The sequence below is a fragment of the Melanostigma gelatinosum genome (genome assembly GCF_949748355.1).
Source record: "Melanostigma gelatinosum genome assembly, chromosome: 9".
NCBI lineage: Eukaryota > Metazoa > Chordata > Actinopteri > Perciformes > Zoarcidae > Melanostigma > Melanostigma gelatinosum.
This window is the reverse complement of record NC_136642.1, coordinates 18,741,677-18,762,817: the sequence shown is the minus strand read 5'-3', so window position 1 is coordinate 18,762,817 and position 21,141 is coordinate 18,741,677. Positions and strand designations below refer to the sequence as shown.

The 21,141-nt window shown below is 41.1% G+C and overlaps 2 protein-coding genes across 5 annotated transcripts in view; one reads left to right on the top strand and one right to left on the bottom strand.

The window, feature by feature from the left end:
• The window catches only part of dnah5 (dynein, axonemal, heavy chain 5), a gene marked incomplete at both ends in the record, with an annotated part of 86,039 nt that extends 72,496 nt beyond the window's left edge, over positions 1-13,543 (bottom strand). The window contains 9 exons of one of the 4 annotated variants that reach the window (XM_079275523.1): positions 488-595; positions 773-886; positions 1,027-1,203; positions 1,475-1,612; positions 2,086-2,310; positions 3,777-3,961; positions 4,208-4,292; positions 4,499-4,633; positions 13,454-13,543. In XM_079275523.1, coding sequence (XP_079131649.1) covers positions 488-595; positions 773-886; positions 1,027-1,203; positions 1,475-1,612; positions 2,086-2,310; positions 3,777-3,961; positions 4,208-4,292; positions 4,499-4,633; positions 13,454-13,543 — 1,257 coding nt within the window. The remainder of the gene's footprint in view (positions 1-487; positions 596-772; positions 887-1,026; positions 1,204-1,474; positions 1,613-2,085; positions 2,311-3,776; positions 3,962-4,207; positions 4,293-4,498; positions 4,634-13,453) is intronic. The other 3 variants (XM_079275521.1, XM_079275522.1, XM_079275524.1) reach the window with 3 other exon arrangements.
• A 1,879-nt stretch (positions 13,544-15,422) lies between these two features.
• triob (trio Rho guanine nucleotide exchange factor b) overlaps positions 15,423-21,141 on the top strand; it is a gene marked incomplete at its 5' end in the record, with an annotated part of 89,994 nt that continues 84,275 nt past the window's right edge. Inside the window, one exon of the mRNA XM_079274934.1 lies at positions 15,423-15,492. Coding sequence (XP_079131060.1) covers positions 15,423-15,492 — 70 coding nt within the window. The remainder of the gene's footprint in view (positions 15,493-21,141) is intronic.

The following is a 21,141-nucleotide window of genomic DNA, read 5'->3' as shown; positions in this document are numbered from 1 at the left end:
GTATTGATGGGTATGGTCAAATATAGATATGCATTTCACTCTTTGTGGACCCAAACAACTTACAAATATACACAAAGTAGCTAAACATTAGTGCACAAATTATCAAAAGGTCAAAGGATGAAACATTCTGACGTTTATATTCTGACGTTTATATTCTGACGTTTATATTCTGTTTACATCTAATCTTTTATTAAACAAGCCAGTCATTTGTACTCTGTGATGTTCGAGATGGAAATTTTACAAATACTTTTGTTCATAATTATGTTTTTCACTTTGGGTTAATGTAACAATGCCCTTAGTAGGCAAACACTAAATGTTTCAATGGTTCGTTTGATTCATCCATAAAAACATGACAATCACAGTGTCACAATCACCGTCTGAAGACAAGAGCCAGACTGTAAGCAGCCGCTTCGCTGAATCCTATTGTTGAAGACAATATAATCCACTTTATCATTGTTGCATTGTGCGGAATAGCAGCCACCCCTACCTTGACAAAAAGCAACGTAATCTTTTCTGATGTGTTGTAGTAGCGAGAAATACTGTGAATCATCCTGATGGCATTGATCAGACCTGGGATTGCATCCACCATCGATACCTGGGGTGAAACAGAAATGAGCTGGTGAGTGTTTGTAATTAATTGCACACGTGGACGTTGCATTGTATTTGTGCAACTCACCATTTCCGCAACTGAAGGACAGTTAAACATGGATACAGTGCATTTGGTTTACATTGAATTCAGCAGACCACTTCATCTCTAAATATGTTTTCTTACAGGGTCGCTGTTGTAGAGGGGGTCACAAAACTTCTCCAGGCTGTAGAGGTACTTCACATTGTCTTTGGCCTCATTGGCTGCATCAGTGATCCTGGTGTCCAGTTCCCGCCATGACTATACACACAAACCCTGATTGCATTTAATATCTGACTGTGTCACACTAAACATTGCAGTCTTGTGTCAGAGCATCATGTTGAAGAAAAACAAGAATGAGAAGAAATGTGTACATATAGCCACTAAAACCTGGCAGTGACCTTTATGAGTTTAGATTTGGCCATCAACAGCACACCCAGTACAGCCTTGACATCGGGGCTCTTAAGTTGATCCAGAAGGTAGTTGAAGCGTGTCATTCGTTTCTTCCAGTGGTCCAGCTCAGCCCGAGGGCAGAGGTCATCAGCCTCCTTTCTCAGCTGGTCACTCTCTGCTAAAACCTGGAGAACAGATATACTTTATACAGCTGCTCACTGTTCAAGCATCACCTCTGCAGTTTACCCTTTGCTTTCTCTGGATCTCATATACTGTATTCCCTTTGGTCATTTTACTGCGGGAGTTTTGCATCCCTCCCCAACGGACCTTGAATTCACTTGGATCATTATATGTTTGAGTTTTGAGAAGCAACTATAAGATCATAACCTTACCGCGAGTATAATACATGTGATGAGTTTGAGAACAACATCTTACCTGTTACCGAACACAGCTCACCTGTTCTATCTGCTTGATCCAGACTTTCATGCAGGCCTCTATCTTTTCTGTGGTCTCTGTGCTGTTGGCTGCTGCCATGTAGTCTGATGGGCCTTTCAGCACCCGCAGGTCAAATGTGTCACACTCTTTCAAGGTAACCTGGAGGCAAGTCATGGCACGGTTTATTTTTGCTCCGGTGTCTAGAGTTCATTTTGTTTGTGGATGTGCCTGCGTGTGCTTCCACAAGTTTCTCCATAAAATGTATTTGAAAGTAGAGCCTGTGATCAAAGCAGGCTGCTTACAGTTATTTTACAGTTGTTTTTCAAGTCACTATTTTATTAATGAAACACTGCTGTGATGAAAAAGGTTCACAAATGTTCAAACAGCCTTTGTTTGTCTACGGTATATTAAACCAAATAATTATGTTTTGTTTCAGTGTTTTTTCTCAGCAACATATAGGTTGCCAAGTTGTAGCTTGGATGTGATATCTGGTTAGTGTCCAAATATTTAAAACAGCGCTTGATTAAAGTCAAAATGTGTTTCTTTGTTGGGTATTTGATAGCTGTTCTGAATTTAAATCACACATTAACTATCACATGTGTCCTTGTTGTGTTATAGAGTCAGCTCCTTGCCTTTTCTTGCAGGCTCTCCTGTGCTCCAGCCAAAACAGACACAAAGCTTTCCAACGATGATATGAAGTCCTGTTTGACAGCCTGGGCCTGGGCCTGGGGACTGGCCGGCTCCCCCCAGCCGTGGTTCATCTTCCTCAGTGTTGGGATGAAGATCTCGGAGAGCAGCTGCTCCACACTTTTTAACAGACCCACCTCCGTTGTGTCCAACATATTGAAATTGATATCCTAAAAAGAGATAAAAGTACACACATGTCCAAAGGGGCCCAGCATATATCCTGGAGAGCATTGCCCTTGATGCTGCCATACCCAGTGGAGTGAGCGTGCATGCCAGATGGGGTCTGGAGACCCTTACTTGCATAGGCCATAGCAATAGCCTCTACCAACCATTGGAAAAGGCGTTGTTTAGATATAGTTCTGCTTGTACAGTATGTGGCTCAGAAAAATAAACAAACATTCCTAAATCAACCAGTCCTGTCCATGTAGATGCATTAAGCACACACTGGAGATGACATATGGAGCATTTGATCCTCATATCAGGCAAATGGCAGGGGATAGAAAGCCATGTGTTTAATTTGGGAACCCAAATTAAGCATATGGCAAATTTTGTCCCATTATGTTCTATGGGACAAAAAAAGCTGAGTTTGGTCACAGAGAGACCTTTAAGTTCCCATCGTCAAAATGAGTACCTTCTAGATGCACTGTACAGTAAGTGCATGGATATCACATACCAAGTTTGGCAAAAGCAACAGGAGAGCTGTTTGCATTAAAGCACTTTAGGAGCCACCTGATTACAGGCTGAAATGGTAACTGATAATGCACCAACACTTAGCATTTGCAAATATAAATTGCCCTGTTGGAAGAAGCCCTGCTTCTTTAAATGTTTTAAATGAGGGAGGGAGGCCTGGTGAGGTCAGGGTGGACCCCTCACAGGCCAAGCCCAGAGAGCTAGGTGCTTCTGGGTAAGTATGAGAAATGTTTTTGTTTGCCTGTGTCAAATTAGGAGGCTGAGTGGCCATAACCATATACTGTGAAAGATATTTGGCGCGCATACACTGTTTTTTGAACAGGTGCCCAAACCTGAAGTACTTTATTGTTAGGTGAAGCTAACCAGCAACTCCTCAAAAATGTTTTGAATTTAGCTTATTTATGTATTCATTTTAATGTTCTGATTATTATTTGTATTCATTATTTTTTCTAAATTAATAAAAATAAAAACAGTACTTTTACGCTGCTCATGTTTTCATGGCTTTTGGGGACATTACATGGACTTTGACATTTGGTTTTTCTTTGATCCCCACAGGGAAGGCGAGTCCCCACAAGTCATTAAAACACACACAAACCAGAGTTGTCCTTCCTGTCCCCCGTCTTGTAGCAAACATGCCCATTTATCAGTGGTGGTGATTAGCTTTGCTGCTGACAGCAGGCGATCAGCAAAAATCAATCCAACTGCCTGTGGGATCAGAGTGCTATCGTCCCCCTATTGTTTCGTTAGCTCTGGATGAAAAGAAGCCGTTTTAGATGTATCACATGAATGGGTTAAAAGAGAAGTTACTGCAGAAGGAAAAGAAATCGCATGTCCTTTTGTCATTTGAAAATGTCATATTCTATTACATTGAAAGAATCAGTCTGTTTGCGTTTGTCATTGAAGTGAAGTACGTAACAGAAGGCCCCAGCGGTACAAAGTGACTCACTCTGTGTATGTTCTCAGAGGTGATTGCCTTCGAAGTGTTGGCTCTGGTGAAGAAGACACATACTCCGGTCAGCGCCACATCCCTCCCGTCTGTCACAAACACTTTGGACTTCTTGCTGCGACCAGGCTGCTGGGAAACAAGCTGGGAGGGCACCGAGGCTGCTGCTGCTGCTGCTGCTGCTGCTGCTGCTTAAACAAAGAATTGGACATGGAAACGACACAAGGTCTCATCACAACTAGCTTGACTTTTCATACTGGGTAATTTGCATTTTTATTAAATTGGAATTGATTTTTGAGACCTTCTCAATTACAATTCTGCTGTGATTGCTGTTACCGAAATAGATTGATTCATACAGGTAAAAAACCTCAACCCAATGTATTGCCAAAATTTAAATGTGGTTGACATGGTTAGTGTACGTTTTCAAATATTACCTGCTTCAACTGGCTCTGTGTCCTGATGGTAGAACATGAGGTGTGGAAGGCCCTCTGCCACAAAGAATTGTTCCATGCGGTCAATCTGAGAAAGATGAAAAGAAAACTTTCAGCAAATCAGACACAACAGTCTCCGAAACGAAGCGACTCGGGTTGCCGTTTGAGTGCTTCCTGTACATGCACAGCATACAAGTCCGTAGTGTGTTGCAAATGCTGCCACGCCTATTTCTTTACGTTTTAAGGCTACTACATGCAAACAAAACAAAATGTCTCCGTGTAAATACAGGTCACCTGATTCCCCTCCAGCATGGCATCTTCCACATCAGATTTCTCCAGTCCAAGGCATGAAGCCACAATGCTGAGGATGTAGTCATGTCTTCCATCCAGCTGAGCCCGCTTAGCTTCACGTTCCTCTTTCAACTTTTGCTGAACAAAACACACAGACAATTTTAATTAATAGTGAGATGGGGTGTGGAGTTACTTTTAAATTAGAAAATTGACATTCTGAATTGATCAAAAATAAAGCTGAATTCAAGTCTGCTCTGGTTCCCTGATGATGGAAAAGTGCACAAAGCCATTCAATCGTATTTCACCTACTTTGTGTGTAGTCATGAGGTCGGCTGTTGGTAACGACAGATGATTGACGCTCTCCTGTGGTCCTACACCGTTTCCTCAGACATCATTTAAATAAAAAGTCCACTCAAAGAACCAACTTACAGTTTCAATGAATGAGTAGAATATGTCAACATGGATAATCTGTCAATGCACAGTATCCACCCGGACTTTGTGTGTAGCTCCACACAAGAATAACAGAAAATGTCCAAACAAGATGTCAGTCGTCCTTCAAGACTTCCAACTGTCCTTCCCTCTTCCCTCTACTTTTGAGTAGCCATCCAAAGTCTGCAAAAAAATCAGGTTTCTTTGAACAGAACGACAAACAACACAGCCCGTTTACGACAGGCTGTTTAGGATAGTGGGACGGTAACATCAACCACAATGGGTTGCCAGGTTATGCTGCTTAGTAACACAGTAACAAGGTCTGCCAATAAATTACATGAAACCTGGTGGTGCATGGTGTGCCAGCTGCATCTAAGTCCTCTCGTTTACATTTCCTTCTGTTTGTCTTGTATTTAAACAGCAGATGACAGGAATAATAATTCTTTCTGGCTTAAAGTACTTTTTGCATTGACATCACCACCTTTTAAAAGGTCGTCTTCCACAACAAATCAGGCTTACTGTGACTGGCCATGCCAGAAATCCACTTGAGAGCTAGCTCTTACATACTCTGTTTAGACAATTGTTAACAACTGGATTAAAATATAACGTTGATGATGACATATTAACTGATCCGAGTTTCTCTCTCACACTCTTTGATCTTGCCTCCTCTCCTCCCTCTTCCGTTCTCCTCCTTTTTCACAGAACAGTGATTTCACAGAACAGTGATTTCACTGTTATGCAACCTTATCCTTAAACATCTGGGGGGGGGGGGCTTTTACCAACTGAAACTGACAGTTCAAGTATGTAGTATACACTGGAGCACTGCAGGACATATAGTGAATGTAAGCACCCTGGGTGAGTCCCAATGGATTATATCAAGAAACAGATTGGAGAGATGTGACACGTTTTGAGGAATGGAACCGAACAGAACCCTGAATAAATCTTTTAAAGGAGCATATAGAGGGAATATGCCGAATCCAAAAAAAAGACAACGGGAGAGAAATTGAAGTATTAGGATCAGTAGTTGTGCACAGTGAGGGAAAAAAATTGATAAAAAGAAGGCAAGAGGGGTGGAAAATGGAATTGAGAAATGACAGTAAGAGGAAATAGAGGGAGCAGGGGAGATAGGACAGAATATAACAGGATATTGTAACAGGTAAGGGACCTGAGAGACACGAGGCAGGAGGCATGGACATGGATGTAAAGAAAGAAGGGACAAAGGTCAGGGACTTTTAGAGTCAAAGTATTGATCCTCGTTAGTTGGGATTTGGTCATGTAGAACCAGAGTGAGGTGGTGCGTGCATGGCAACAACTTCACAAGCTGTAAGTGTTAACACGGTTAGTAAGAGCAGCAGCACGTTAGCCTGTCGGCAGCTTCAAAAGAGATCAGACAATAACCACACTGACATTCAAGTTTGTCTCGTGAAACAAGGCAAATGACAAATCGTGTCCACCTGCTGTTTACCTACATCATCCACAAAATATTTACTTTTTCAAAAAACATGGTAATATTTGCCAAGCTTCTCTCAGGAACAGCGGCTCCAGGTCACAGGTCACTTCAACAGATAGACGGGTTGCTGAGCACAACAAAATTGCAGGCTTGAAATGTACTCTCACTGCACATAGTTAAGTCAATTCACACATGGACACTTTTGACTTTCCAAATGAGAAATATTCTAATGCTGAGCAGGTGTGTTCCATTTGCACTTTTTAAAATCATTTTAGACCTTTCAAAAAAAAAGACGCTGAATCACACCCAACGTGTTAAAGTTTCTGGAGAAGCACACATGCATTATATGCACACAACACTCGCATCACAGGTCGACCAGAAAGAAAAGGGTGTCAAGCCATCAGTTGCTGGGCGACCAGACGTTTCACACCTTGTCTCTGCCTTTAATCCAAATTGTGTGAACAGCCAACTCAGTCTTCAGCCCAGAGACCAACAATACAGACAAAATGCAGTGCGTTGCCAATTATTCATTCACGCAGACTAAGTCACTGCTGAACGCAATGCACTAACACACAAAATACAATGACCAACAATGACAGGCAGGCCCACACACACACACACACACAACCAAATGTATTTATTCCCATAACACAGACACAGAAGCCAGCACTGACAGACCCATGTAATAACATCTACAACATTAATATCTGTCAGAAGCACACAAAGGCCCATCCTCAGATAAGCTATGGCGAGACTGACAGTCCCTATAATAAACAAACTGCTGTTACAAAATGTGCAGGGCAGTTTGGCAGGAATACTGTATGGTCGAATCATTTATCGAATATTTAAACCAAAGCTCAAATAAAATCGGAAAATGATTTAGTCCATTTATGTTCCAAATCCTTCTGGGAAATAGAAATAACAGACACTGTCAATGTCAACACAGCAGCTGTAAGTAACGTTTTGCAGCTAGTTGTATCACTTGAACTGAGATCATTGACCAGTCCAGAATGAAAATTCTGTGGATGGATTAATTCAAATGGGAGAGGACCCTCAAATGAGTCCACAACAAACACAACAACAGTGCCCAATGATACCTCTTACCTGAATGAGCTTGGAAACCGTTTGTTTCCAGAGCTGCTTTCTAAACACCCGCGACATGACCGCTCCTCGCGTCTTCGACCCAAACCCTCCTATACAACATCTTCTTCTCTGCTATCGCTTCCTCGTCTACATCTACACAGCGGAGCTGAATAACTCTCACCCTTAAAGTGATTAGCCCTATCAAGTTATCAGTGGTGACCAGGCAGCCAGCTGAGCTGAAGCTATGCTGGCTTAACCTTTAATGACTATTCCTGTCAAGTAGTGTATGAGTTTTCACATCCAGCTGTGGTCAAGATAGATCTGTTCAAACAAACGGACAGACACATAACGTCCGTGAGCCATAGGCACCAGTGCCTCATACACACAATCGTGAATTAACACCCTTATATACGCAGGTAAATACTCTCAGACACCTAGCTCTGTCTGCAAACACTTACACATCGCACACATGAACGAGAGAAAATAAGTAGTTATGGTTGCGTTCTGTGTTGAGCTCATGGACACCCACTCATAAACACCTGAACAAATAAATGAAACTTGGTCCTTTTCGTACATTTTAAGTGAACACTTCTCACAGTGTATTGCTCAACATTTAGATCTGCAGCAGCACGGATCACAGAGCTTTTTGTCTGACTTTCTCTTCAGTACTCTCTGACATTTGATGATACAGGAGCAAAAACCCACAAAATGAAAGGCAGGAAAGAAAACTGATCCGACCTCAAATTGTTGTCTCCTCTGCTTGGTGCACAGATTCTGTAACCTGCAATGGTCACTCAGTTTGGATGGCAATAGAATTGTCAAGTTAGAATTTAACTAAAAACATGACAGTAAAATCAACTAAGTGTTTTTAAAATCATGCATGTTGTGGTGTTTTATCAAATGCTATTTTTATCAAAGAACTTGCACTTTAAGATGTGTTTTTTTATACATATTTCTTTGGTGTATTGCATGAAGTTATTGCTCCTTGTGGGAATAACCTGCAGCACACTACAACTTTCAAATAGGCTTTCATGCATTCAAAAAAAAACTGTTTTTCTAAGCTTCTCCCTTGAACTTCTCTACCAGCCACATTTTGACACAAGCACATGAGCTGTTTACTGAATCCTGACACATGAATGATAAATTACCCAGAAGCCAAGTTCTCTGTAACTTCAGAACTAGTGGGTCACCTTACCTTGTTTTGATAGTCTGGTTTAAAATGCAGCATCGTGGGCCTCTTAGTCTGACACTTCTTTTCAGGTCATTCCACCGTCTTAATTGGCTTTGCTTTTCATGACGTTAGAGAAGTACAGCTTCCAACAAAGAAGACAAGACAGAGAACAAGTGGCTTTGCTACAGTATGTGAGCAATCAGCCTTCTGATTTAGAGTGAGAAAGCTTACTGCCTTGAAATTATGAGAGTGTTGCTCCTAACAGGGGACTGTTAACCAGATAATGCGGTGTTGGATGACCGTCTGTCTGCAAGCTAATTATCAAGGCCCTGCTCTCACCTTACAAGTCAATTACAACAAAGGGAAGGAGAGACAGGGGTGGGGGTTGTGTGGGCAGATAACATTTTCAGACACACACACACACACACTAACTAACTAACAGATAAAACATAGTGTCGCACTGTATATGAATTTAAAAAAAGTACCTTATAACGAGACATTTAAAGGTCACCAGGTTTCACAAACTAAACACCTCTTTGGAGATTGTATGCATTCCCTTTGTATGCTAACTGACTGATACTAGTCATGTAGTGACTGTAGTAACAGCTGCACAGGGTAAGAATATAATGGTGACATTTGACACCATTGTACTTTGTCGCATTTGTTTCTTAAATAAAGAGCGCCAGTTTTACAGACATTTTCAAGGTGTATATTCATATTTCCCTGTTTTGACTTTCTGTTGTGAAGAGTTCACCATATTACAGGAAAAATGCAATTGTAATACTCCTCGTTCGTTTTTCTTTCAAATCCTCACTGTGCTTTCTGTAGGGTCTGCATAAAGAGAATTAATTCAAATGAAAAACAGAACTGTTAACAAACAACTGTTTGACAATGCATTGTTTTAGTTGTTCATCAAGCAGAAATACAAAACATTTACTTGCTCTAGCTTCTCAAAAGTTAGAATTTGTTTGTCTCCCTTGTACCGGTATATCATTGCAAAATGAATACTGTTTGGTTTTTGCACAAAAAAATCTAAAAATGCCACCTAGGGCTCTTATTTTGACATTTTATGGAATAAATGAACGATCAGGAAAAGAATAATTGACATATTAGAGTGTAATGTATCGAAGCATTGCCACTCCAGTGGGGAAACCCTGATCATTCAACCAGTGAACGCACACACACACACACACACACACACCTACACACACACACATACATCACACTAATTATTATTTAGAAATTCCATTAGCTTTTACTGTGGCGTCCAACAGATGAGAAGCACAGCCCTCTACACAAAGATCTGACTGACAGTTTGATATTGAAGATATGATTGCGAAGCTTTGCATTTAAAAGCAGTTGGGTCATCAATTTTTCAATATGCCATGACTGATTTTCTAAGTTGAACTGTCTGGTTTTGAGCTGCCATGAAACAGGAGAGTGCCTGTAAATTATAAATGAGGGGGTTGTGAGATCTGAAAGAAAGAGACACAGAGAGGGACCAAGACAGAGAAAGGTCCACTATTCTCCTGGAGGATGGACATAAGGATGACAAGCACAGACGATAGAAATAGTTTCATATCTACACAGGTCAGGATTCAAAAGCAAGTCTACTTACTGCAATGACCAGAAAAGATGACACAATTCTGCAGGTATACAAAAATGGAACCAGCTGCTGTAAAAACACAAAACTTCGACAATAAGTCTTGAGTCTTTTAGTCATTTCAAGTATTATATTAATACGATAATATATTTATCTGTCCAGATCGTGATAGTACAGGATTATTGTTATTTTAACTGCAATGCATAAATGGGAGGCAGGTGCTGACTCTTGTCATTTCAAACAGAGACAAACTAAATTAGCCTGCAGAAACAAGTTTTTACTGATAACAGTGACGATTTCGATAATGAATAATAAAGAGCACTAGATGTCAAATCTTTTTGGAAGATTATCCAGCCTTAGGCTTATCTAACATGTCATTAACTATACACTACCATCTAGTGGTTTCAGGCTCATAATACAACCAATACATATTACAGCTGTGCTCCAGCTGTGTTTGACTCCTGCTGGGAGGCCTGTGAGTCTAATAGTGTAGTGGCTCTCAGAGTAATTGTCAGGGTGCGGGGGGTTCTTAAATTGAAAATGAAGTGCAGATTAATTCCATCACTCGTTTTTTTTCACATAAGAGAGAAGGTAAATGCAGAATAACCACCGCTTCACCCGGCTTTGTCTTAAATAGGGTGATGGAAGCTAAAACTAATCGAATAGATATCTGCACACTTAAATCTATGCAGAGAACACTGTATTTTTAGCTTTCGGTCGAAAGGACCTTCATTGGAGCATACATATGCACATACACATAAGAGAGAAGGGACATTTGATGTCAGGTTTCACTCTTCCAACTCATCCTATTTTGAGTTAACTGCACCTAGCTGTGCTAAATAACTATGTACGGTAGTGGAGGCCAATGTTCAATTAAATAATACAAAATATTTGAGCCCACTTGTTGTTTTGTGGTGTTTTGTTTAAAGGTTTGTTTTGAGGTGCACTAATATAGAAGCCAACAATCTTTCAACATATGCAGTATTTCACATTGTAATTTGACAAAATGCTCATTGATGACAAAACAAGACAAAAAATATATATTCTAGTTTGCCAGAAGAAATAAAGGAAGGTCTGTTTTATCATGCATGCATGACTGAAAATGTGCCAGCTGAATGAATACAACACTGTTGAAACTAAGGTGGGCGACTGTGCAACTAAATTAACAAAACAATCCTCCAGTAATAGAGGATACTTTACAGAAATCAAAACAATCATGATAACATATGCCGGTGTAAGGATTCTTTACACCGCCCCAGACAGAACCAAACCAAACAATGTTTATATCAAAATGATAAAAGATAAAGACATATTATCAGTGGTGTATAAAGTACCCAAAAGCCATACTTGAGTAAAAGTAAAGATACCTTACTGGAAAATTACTCCAGAAAAAGTAAAAGTCACCTATTAGAATACTACTTGAGTAAAAGTCTTAAAGTATCCGATATTTATTGTACTTAAGTACAAAAGTCATTTTCTGATATTAAATGTACTTAAGTATTGAAAGTAAAAGTACAAGTAAATGCTGTTAATAAAAAAGCAAAGGGTCAGAATTGTGAGAATGATGAAGTTTATTCTTTTAAGTGCTGTGGCACCATGACCAAGGACATGGAGCTGTGTTGAACATAATTGGGTTGGCTGTGATCCATCCAGGAGCAACAATGTTCAACATAATATATTGTACATAAGTATACTTTTGCATCTACTATGAACTTATCATCATAATTCTCCGAAAAGCAATATGACACTATGAAGGAGTTGTAACAGTGCGTTCATAAGTCTGCTCATTAGACTAGAGGATGTAGAGGGCAAATGCATAATATTATGTTCAGCAAAACATATCCACTTGATGATCAGGTCAGTGTTTTGAGAAAGGACACCTGCCTTGTAAACTCCTATGGGCCTGATTTGAACACAATAGACAAAGGTTTTGCTCAAGCTGAATCTGCAATTGGGCGACTGCTGCCATCATAACTCCATCTGATCATCCACAACATGACTCAAATATCAAAACATGATCAATACTAAAGCAGCACCGAAAGTAACAACCCAGTCATTACTTGAAACTGAAAAATGTCCTGTTCATCTTCAGAAGACAATTTTATTAGAATGTAAAGAAGTTACATTGTATTAGAATGTAACTTCTTTACATTATATTAGAATGTAAAGAAGCTACAGCGTATAGAATGATTCTATTGAAGTTATTCCTTTTTAAATGTTTTAGACGAGTCACTTATCACTTTAAAAGAGTGATTATAGCTGATTTAACTTACAGACATGAGATTGATCTTCTCATGTCGTTCTTTATACAATGATATAAATTCATCCCCGTTTTATTGATATCTTACGAAAAGTTACTCCTCATTTTTCGTGCGTTTTTCCTGCAAAAGTCCAGGAACATGAGTCTGTTTTGGCTTGTTACATGCATACTGTCTTTTCAAAATAAACTTCCATCTTTACAGGAAACAACTAAGGTTTAGGCGATGAAACTACTTAGTTAGGTTTAGGAAAATATCGTGGTTTGCGTTAAAATATCTACGGAAGTGGCGTTGCTTAAGTACGGAAGTGACGCACAAATGAATCAACATTGGCTTCTCGTTTCACACACGGTACAAACTGCGGCCTCCTCGAGGAAACACAGTGTTTGTTTGACCCATCCACCTCTCCTCATCCCACCCGTCCTGTGTGGAATTCTACTCAGGTAGTCGCCCGCTAGCTTATAGCATGTAGCATCCTGGGCATCACTGGGAATCAAAACACCGCGGCTTTGAGAGCACTTGTTTGCAATTGCGCATTAACGTGATTAACCAATGATTTAACTTGCTGCTAGGACCACTGATTCACCAAACCTGCTTGCTTGCAGTCTGTGTTCCACCACAGTCCCCGACGCTGCTCTCAGGATTCATTTGGTTTCTAAAGATAGATTTGATTTTGTAGCGAGTAACGAAGGTTTCAGCGGAAATGTATCGGAGTAAAAGTATCAGTTTTCTTTGCAAAATGTAGTGAAGTAAAAGTAAAAGTCAACAGAAATATAAATAGTAAAGTAAAGTACAGATATCCAAAAAAACGACTTAAGTACAGTAACGAAGTATTTCTACTGACACCTTAGTTATAATGTTTTACAGACCTCATATTAAGGCTTTACATTCCTCGGATACTGGGACACTTGAGAAGATTTTCCTCATTTCAAGAGGTTGTTATTAAATTGAAATTAGGCCCTACCTGCATTTCCCTGAAGGACTCCACTGGGACACTAGTTTGGGTGGGTCTGTTCCTGTAGCTGACTTTGGCGAGTCGAGAGCTGAAGGACATGGCTACAACACTCTCTCACAGAAATATCTCCTTTATTACCATCGAATTATCATGCTTCATCCGCGTCGAGTACCCTGCGCTGTTCATTTAGGGTGCTATTGTTTTTAGATTTTATTTTCTGGTTAAAGCGTCTGGCCGTCCACACGTTTTCACTCCGGTGATCGTGTGTTGTTTGTGGTTTCCAAGGGAATGAGGGAATTTGTAAAAAGGGGCAAACGGGGGAGTGGGCTGGTCCCGAAAGATGTAGGTAGACAATTTATTCATTGGTTATTATTACACAGTTTTCAAAATAAAAACAATATACCGGAATCACCTGAACAGTTTAAAGTGGCCTATATGTGGACAGATACTTAGGAGACCACCAGCAAAGACCATGAAAGCAGATTTACTTTTGGTTCATGGTAACCCTGCTTGTTTTGTAGAAGGCGGTGAAATTCGTGCCGTGTTGGCTACCGTTTATGATAAAGCCAACTGCTCGTTCTGAAGTGTTTAAGTGGCCACTATCCGCAAAACATTTAGATAAAATAGTTTTAAATTCCTGTCGACTGTAGATTAGCGTTAGGCCTATGCCTAGCCGGTCAAACCCCTTTTGCTTTGCCTGTGTTTTAGTTGTATTTGTTTTGCAGTTGTATGTGTTTTACAAGGCGTTAGGAAACATCAGCTAGGCTTAATTAATTACAGGTGTGCTGGCTGATTGCCCAGCTGCGTCAATCAGACTGATAATGTCACAGCCATAGAAATAGAACAGGCACAGTCAGTCACATGCCTAAAGTGTCTGCAAGGCAGGACGTCTGAATATTGATGTGATCGAGGACATATATATACATCTATATTTTGTCTTATTTAATGAAGTCCCATATTATTATTGCACCATCAGCCTTCCAGAGCAATTTGTGAAGGCAAGCCCCAGATGGCAGCAGTGCACTGTAGTTACAGGAACTGAGCCGCAGCTGTCGGTGAGAACTGGGTTAGATTTGTGGGCAATTTGTGGCAAATGACCTCATACTGTAGCATCATCTTCATCACTAGGAGATGAAGAGAGAATTAAACAGTCATTCTGCTTGGTCGTCATTATCACCCTCTTATCCCCTAAAACGCGATTAGCCGCACGTGCAGAATGAATATTACACTTGTGAACGACTTGCAATCATCCAGTAGACCATAACTCCTATAGGAAACTAAATAATGCAACATGACACAAGGACTCAGTGACCTCGTGGGAATAATAAACTCACGTTTTCGTAAGCATTCAGCTAAGGGCTTAAGGTATATGAGAACTGCTACACTACGACTGATACTACCATGACTATTACGTCACCTACATTTAAAAAAGCATGATGTTGTCGATCTGACATCCCCCATAACATCTGGGCTTGAGCTATTAAGGCACACAATCCGGAAGAATGACTCCCACGCAGCCCGCATCAGCACCGCAGTGAGTGACGATGGGGGCTGCCGATGTGCTGTGGCGCACGGTACATTTGGGTGGCGCACAATGCACCAAAACCCCCCGAAACGGAATCCCAGGATATCCCACCCACACCCACCACTCGAGACGGAATAGCCCTCCTCCCTCAGACCTCCTCCCCTCCTCCTTTACCTCCGCCTTCTCTCACTATCAACCCCCCCATTCCTCCGCCTTACCCTCCCTCTCGTCCCAACTCGGGAGCGCCGCCGAACGGTCGCCAGGATTTTCCCTTCTCGGCCAAAATGGAGGAGGAGGTCTCTTGCTTAATGAAGAGAGCACAGGCTGTATGACCGGATCTGCTTCAATGAAAGGCGTCGGGAGCCGCTTTTGCTGATAAATAGTTATTGCAACAATAAAAAAAAAAACATATTGAGGAGAGCTATCGCTATTTCCGCAACAGCCACCACAGCCATGAGCGCAGGAGAGGGACTAGATGAGGCTGCGAAGGACGCGGCAGACATAGCGGCGTTTTTCAAATCCGGTAAGTCGGGAAGGGGCGAGTCTGGCTCTGGGAGGGATACAGTAGAGCTGTCGGTGTGATCACTGGTGGTCTGCCACATTTGTTGCCAAAAATGACAACAACAAAAAAAAGCACGGACAGGGTGTCATGGGCGAGTTGTGGGCGTCGGAGGTGCTGGAGATGCGCACATCCTTGTAGTTATTTACCACGTTTTAAGTCCACTGACTTGTCATGTCTCGCAGCCTTTGATGACAGCAGCTTAAATAACAGCTGGAATATGTGCGTTTGATCAGGCAGTGACCCCATTTTGTGTTGGTCCAAGTATGCCACAAGGTGTGGATGCAGCTCGACCACAGCCTCTCCGTGCTTTTACGAGTATTTCCTCGTTACAGGATGTATCCATCACGGACCCATTGGATGTGGGTCGAGCATTTTGATCAATGATTTTCTTGTTTTTCAGAGGTGTGTATATTGAAGAATGTCGTAAACGAACACGGGGTCATGCGCCACGCTCTTAACCCGGGTCTCACATCTGACGCATGTACAGAGGCTAGGCCATGGATGCACGTATGGGCAATAGGTTGCACTCAACGCACTGGGCCCGTCTGATATGATGGCATCATGCTAACAAATAAGGAGAGGCCTGCCTACCTTATCACTCTGCATCCAAAACATAAGCACCTTATAGAGGGGGCTGCACTGCTGCCTGCTATCAGCCAAATAATAACACTGTATACTGTACTTTGTTACATGTGAGGAACATTCTTATCTAATATTATATTATTAATGTTATTATCTGGAGGGGCAAGGTGTAATTTGCATTACATGAGCATTCTCTCTCCAATGATAATAATCCTTTACTTGGTGTCACATACTGACTTTGTGTTACTCTGTTTTATCCCATTCCGATAAGAAAGTGGGGTTTTGCTGTGGTATTAGGCATATCATAAGATGGTTCCCATTAACGTGTGACGTATTTTGGATTGTTTTTTCCAAACCTGTACAACAAGCATTTCTTGGAGTGTGAAAACATGGTGTGGCAAGTTTTAGAGTTGAGACTTTTCAAGGTGATGTGTGTAGATTAGATATTGGTTTTCTCTATCTAAGCCCTCCTTGATGTGGCTAATAACTCACCATCAAGCCCCCACTTGTTCTAACCTTATAAAATACTTATTTAACCCAATGTGACACAGGGATCAGGATGCGGAGGAACGCTATATAGCTTTTGAAAAGGTACATTTTAAAGAAAAAGTGCATAGTTTGGAAATATGTCGCCATCATTAGAGAGGGACCGCCTCTGATACACACCAGAAGAAGCAGCTGTCTGTCTGTCTGTCTGTCTGTCTGTCTGTCTGTCTGTCTGTCTCTCTCTCTCTCTCTCTCTCTCTCTCTCTCTCTCTCTCTCTCTCTCTCTCTCTCTCTCTCTCTCTCTCTCAGCTGTTTCTCTCAGTGACACCTGGTGCCTGAGGGTCTGCTGTTCACTATTATTGCAGCTGTGTTGTATCAGGCTGGAAAGTTGTTGGAAAGAAATAGGTAACTTTAATAAGAAACTATTATGAAGAGAAAGCATGGAACGTTAAATAGAAGAGGAGAATAGCACTTTGTGTCGTTTATTCAATTAATTCAAATATGACATTGATCTCATTCAGTTTATCAATCCGAAATTGAAAACATTTGTATCTGTCGTTTAGTTGCTACTTTTACTTTAACTCTATTATAAATATTATCAATATACAGATCTGCAATTTGTCCAAAGACGATGTGAGATTGTTTTGTCATTCATTCTTTGCATGCTATATCTTCATCGTTCCTGTCACTTCACGGTGAAGGACCAGTAGTAATGGCCATCCCGCTCCCTGGAGCCTCTCCAGCAGACTCCCTGATTGCTGCCAGCTTGTTGCACGTTGACATCTTGGCACAGAGCTGCTCATCCTAGTTGATCCCAAGCACTTTAATTCAGGGGCTCTGTGTATGTGTGAGTGTCTTTTGTTTTGCTCTGGATGCACTTTGCTGCAGTAGTTAGTTAGTGAAGGATAGAATGTGTCCGATTCCTCTCCTGAAGAAGAACTAAAGTGATTGACCGGCTGTGTGAGCTGCTTTGATCACAGGCTAAGATGTTGACTTAGTGTGAGAGTATAACTTACTGACTGGCTGGATCACTGCATGTGAGTTTATCTGCAAAGCTGGCTTTCCATCAAAGCAAGCAGGAAGTCTTTAAAAATCAGAATCTTCGATCCTGCACAATTTCTTTTCTTCTTCACCTGAATCAATGATATTCTCATCAGACCTTGACAATTGATGTACCTCTTTGCTCGATTATTTTTGGTGAGCAGATGGAGCTCCATCTCTGAGTCCCACACTGCTGCTGTGGATCACAGCTCAGCTGCTGAGTCACTCTCCCGAGTTGCTCATGCCGTGATTGAACATCCAATCCTGAAATGATTGCGACTGAGAAGAGAAATACAGAACTGCTTTCTTGAACATTTAGAAGACAGGAACTGCATTTGTTTTTCAACCTTCATCATCTCGTCATGCTCAGCTGTCCAGGTTTAATTTTTTTCTCCTTTTAAAACATTGAGATACAAAACCACTCTCTGTAACTATATTTAGTTGTTTATAAATAACTTACCGGTAGTCAGTTGACTGTCAGACCAATCATCTCTTATTCTGTTGTGAGTAGGTTCATGATGGCACCCCTTTTGTTTCCTGTTTGGATTGTTGATTTTGACTTAAATTAAGCATTCCTCAAAGTCAGACATACAATAACATACTGCTGGTTACTCTTAGCCCACGCACAGTTGCATTACAAATATTGGACAGTTTGATCAAGGCAAGCTGCTTATTACGAGGCTTTTTCTTAGTTGTTGAATTAGCATTAGCATGAGTCTGGAAGCTGTGTTTTCTTGTTGTCGAATATCCATGAACTGAGTAAATTGAAGGACCTTTCTGGAATATTTGGGTGATGTGTTAATGTCGTATGTGTGAGTTTGATTCACTGCCTATCAATATCTTTATTTCTGTCCCCTCAAAATTTGTATGTCATTTATTATGTTTTAGGAGTAGATGAGTGAGGATGCCACTCTCCTCAGTCTAAAGATCCACATGCATTTCCTACGGTGGCCCTGAGAGCTCAAAACACACGCAAATATGTGTTACCAGGGGACATAGAAAAGTCATGCACACGGCTGGGACACGCAGCACTTGTTGTTGCTAAATGTGTTGCCATTGAGTTGATGGAGATGTTTTGTAAATGCTGTGCATGCGTCTTAAAATGTATGTTTTCACGTGAAGATGTTGTCAAATGAGTGTTGTCAAAAGTTTCTATATTTGCAGTTCGTTGAGCTCTCGGCAACTGTAATGGCCTTTCAAACTGAAGATATAAATCAAAAGTGTGCATGTGTCGTTTTAGAGTGAGCATGCACGACAAATATGGTACGCTGTTCCCTGTAGGACCTCACACCCAGGTTCGTCCTATGCTATCATCAAAAGCTTGAACTCGATGTTTATTTGTTTAAATGGCCGATGGCATACCACTCGCATCACTAGCAATGTGAATTTCTCAATCCATCAAACGGCGCAAAACTTGACTTGGTCTAAACCCGGATCAATTCGCAGGGCCACCAAAACCAGATCAAGCCAATCCTTATCATAATTGGGCTTCAACTTTCCCAAAGTCTGTAATGCATTATAAATTGAAAGGCACGTTAGAAAAATGCTGTGCTGCTGTCTCTGATGTGATGGTTCAGCATACCTTAATGTGCAGTCATCCTTTGCAATGCAAGAGCCACTGTCTCTTTCTGAACATAGCTTCATGCCATTAGCTCCACATGAACTCAAACCCTGTGGTCACTAAGTGATGCATTACATCTTTAGGTTATTAACCACTGTTAAATATATCGCAGCACTATGGACAGAGCTTAGCAAAACCAAAAATAACATTTGCGCGCACGATATTAGAACTTCTTTTTTTTTTACAAGGCATTAATTCATAGATAGTCTCTTGAGTGGTATTTAATGAATTTACTGGGCCTTTGCAATCGCATTATTGTACAGAACTGCACTGTGAAACTCGATTAAGACGTAAAAGCAGCCAGATGTACCATATGCTGGAATATGATTAAATAACTGTCTGAACAACTTGCTTCAGAGCCGTATCCCCAGTCATAACTACAGTGGTCATAACTACAGCGGTCATAACTACAGTGGTCATCAGTCGTGGAGTATGGGACTTACAAGGGTTCGTTGCAAAGACCCGTTGTTTATGTAATCTGGGAAACAAGAAGCCGGTTTCACACAGTATTGTGTGAAACCGGCTTCTTGTCGACTCATTACTTATGCAGACAGGCTTTCAACTATATGTGTGAGTGTCTTTGCAGTCTGCAGTCTTAAATAATAGATTTTTATACAAGAAGAATAATTGATAGGCAGGAGCATAAGTGATTACCTCTGCTATGTATTGCATCGGCTGTTTAAAAAAACAATTATGCTTTTGAAAAATTTGACTTTGTAGTTGGCCGAATGCGCAAGCTCAATTTAGACTGACAGCAAATTGAAGCAGAAACAAACAACTAAGTAAACACCAATAATGTGTGTTGCACCTGCGTATGTATGCTTTATTTAACAGGTTGTCATTTCGTGCATCTTGCATTGAGGATAGAAACAAGACATTAGCATCACCAATGGCAGTGTCAGTATTGACAACGAGGCGAGGCATTTCCCTCTGTGCCCAAAGTGAACCGACTGACCTGTGTCTGTAACGAGAGCCAAATCACTGAGCAGTGAGTCTTCATTTTCTTCGTCAGAGTCCATGAAAGCATAATGACCTGATGTTATCTTGCGTACTCTTGCAAAGCATAAATCTTATATAATCATAGATGAGAGAGAGGACTTCGATAGGCCATGCAGTAGGCATCTTAGAGTGCATAATGTACAGTAGGCCTCTGTTGGAGAGGGGTGAATGGGAAGTCAACGACAAATGAAGACACAGCGTAAAGACAAGAGAAGTAAGGGCAAGAAAGTAAGTGAAAATATAGAACAGACGGAAAAGTGAGTGAGCTTCAGAAAGGGAGGACATGACTTAGAGGGACAAACAAGCCTTCACTCATTCAATTATAGAGCTGAGGCTTGGGTGGAGCACACCCTGCAAAATGTAGGCTACTCTGCTCTCCGCGAGGCTGAAACCTTTTGCTTGCATCCAGAGGCACAGCCTAATTGGCAGTTGGTCAGAGTTAAGAACCATGAGCTTAGGTTGGCATTGCCTGCACCGCTAAATCGCCTGGGCCCGCATGCACATTCGGCTATCTCACGTATTCCACTCAGGGAGAAAGGGAGGACTAGCTTGAAAGACATTAAGCATCTATATAGCTATAAGAACATAAATGTTCAACATTTATGTTGATGATATGACCGATAGAGCACAACATATTAAACCCCTGCATAGCAATATCTGCATTGTCGACCGAGCTTAACTGAAAGTGCCACAACGATCAGTCTCGATTCGTTGTTTTGGCTTCTTGGCAAAAACCTTCCGATTTTATTGGTCAGGATTTTAGTTCACCAGCAGCATTGCAAGCACATTCTTTTGCGATCAGCATTGTAGCACTCATTCAACAATCTAAATGAAACAATGGCATTGCTTGTATGTGTGAAGAGTCACTTTAAATTAGATGG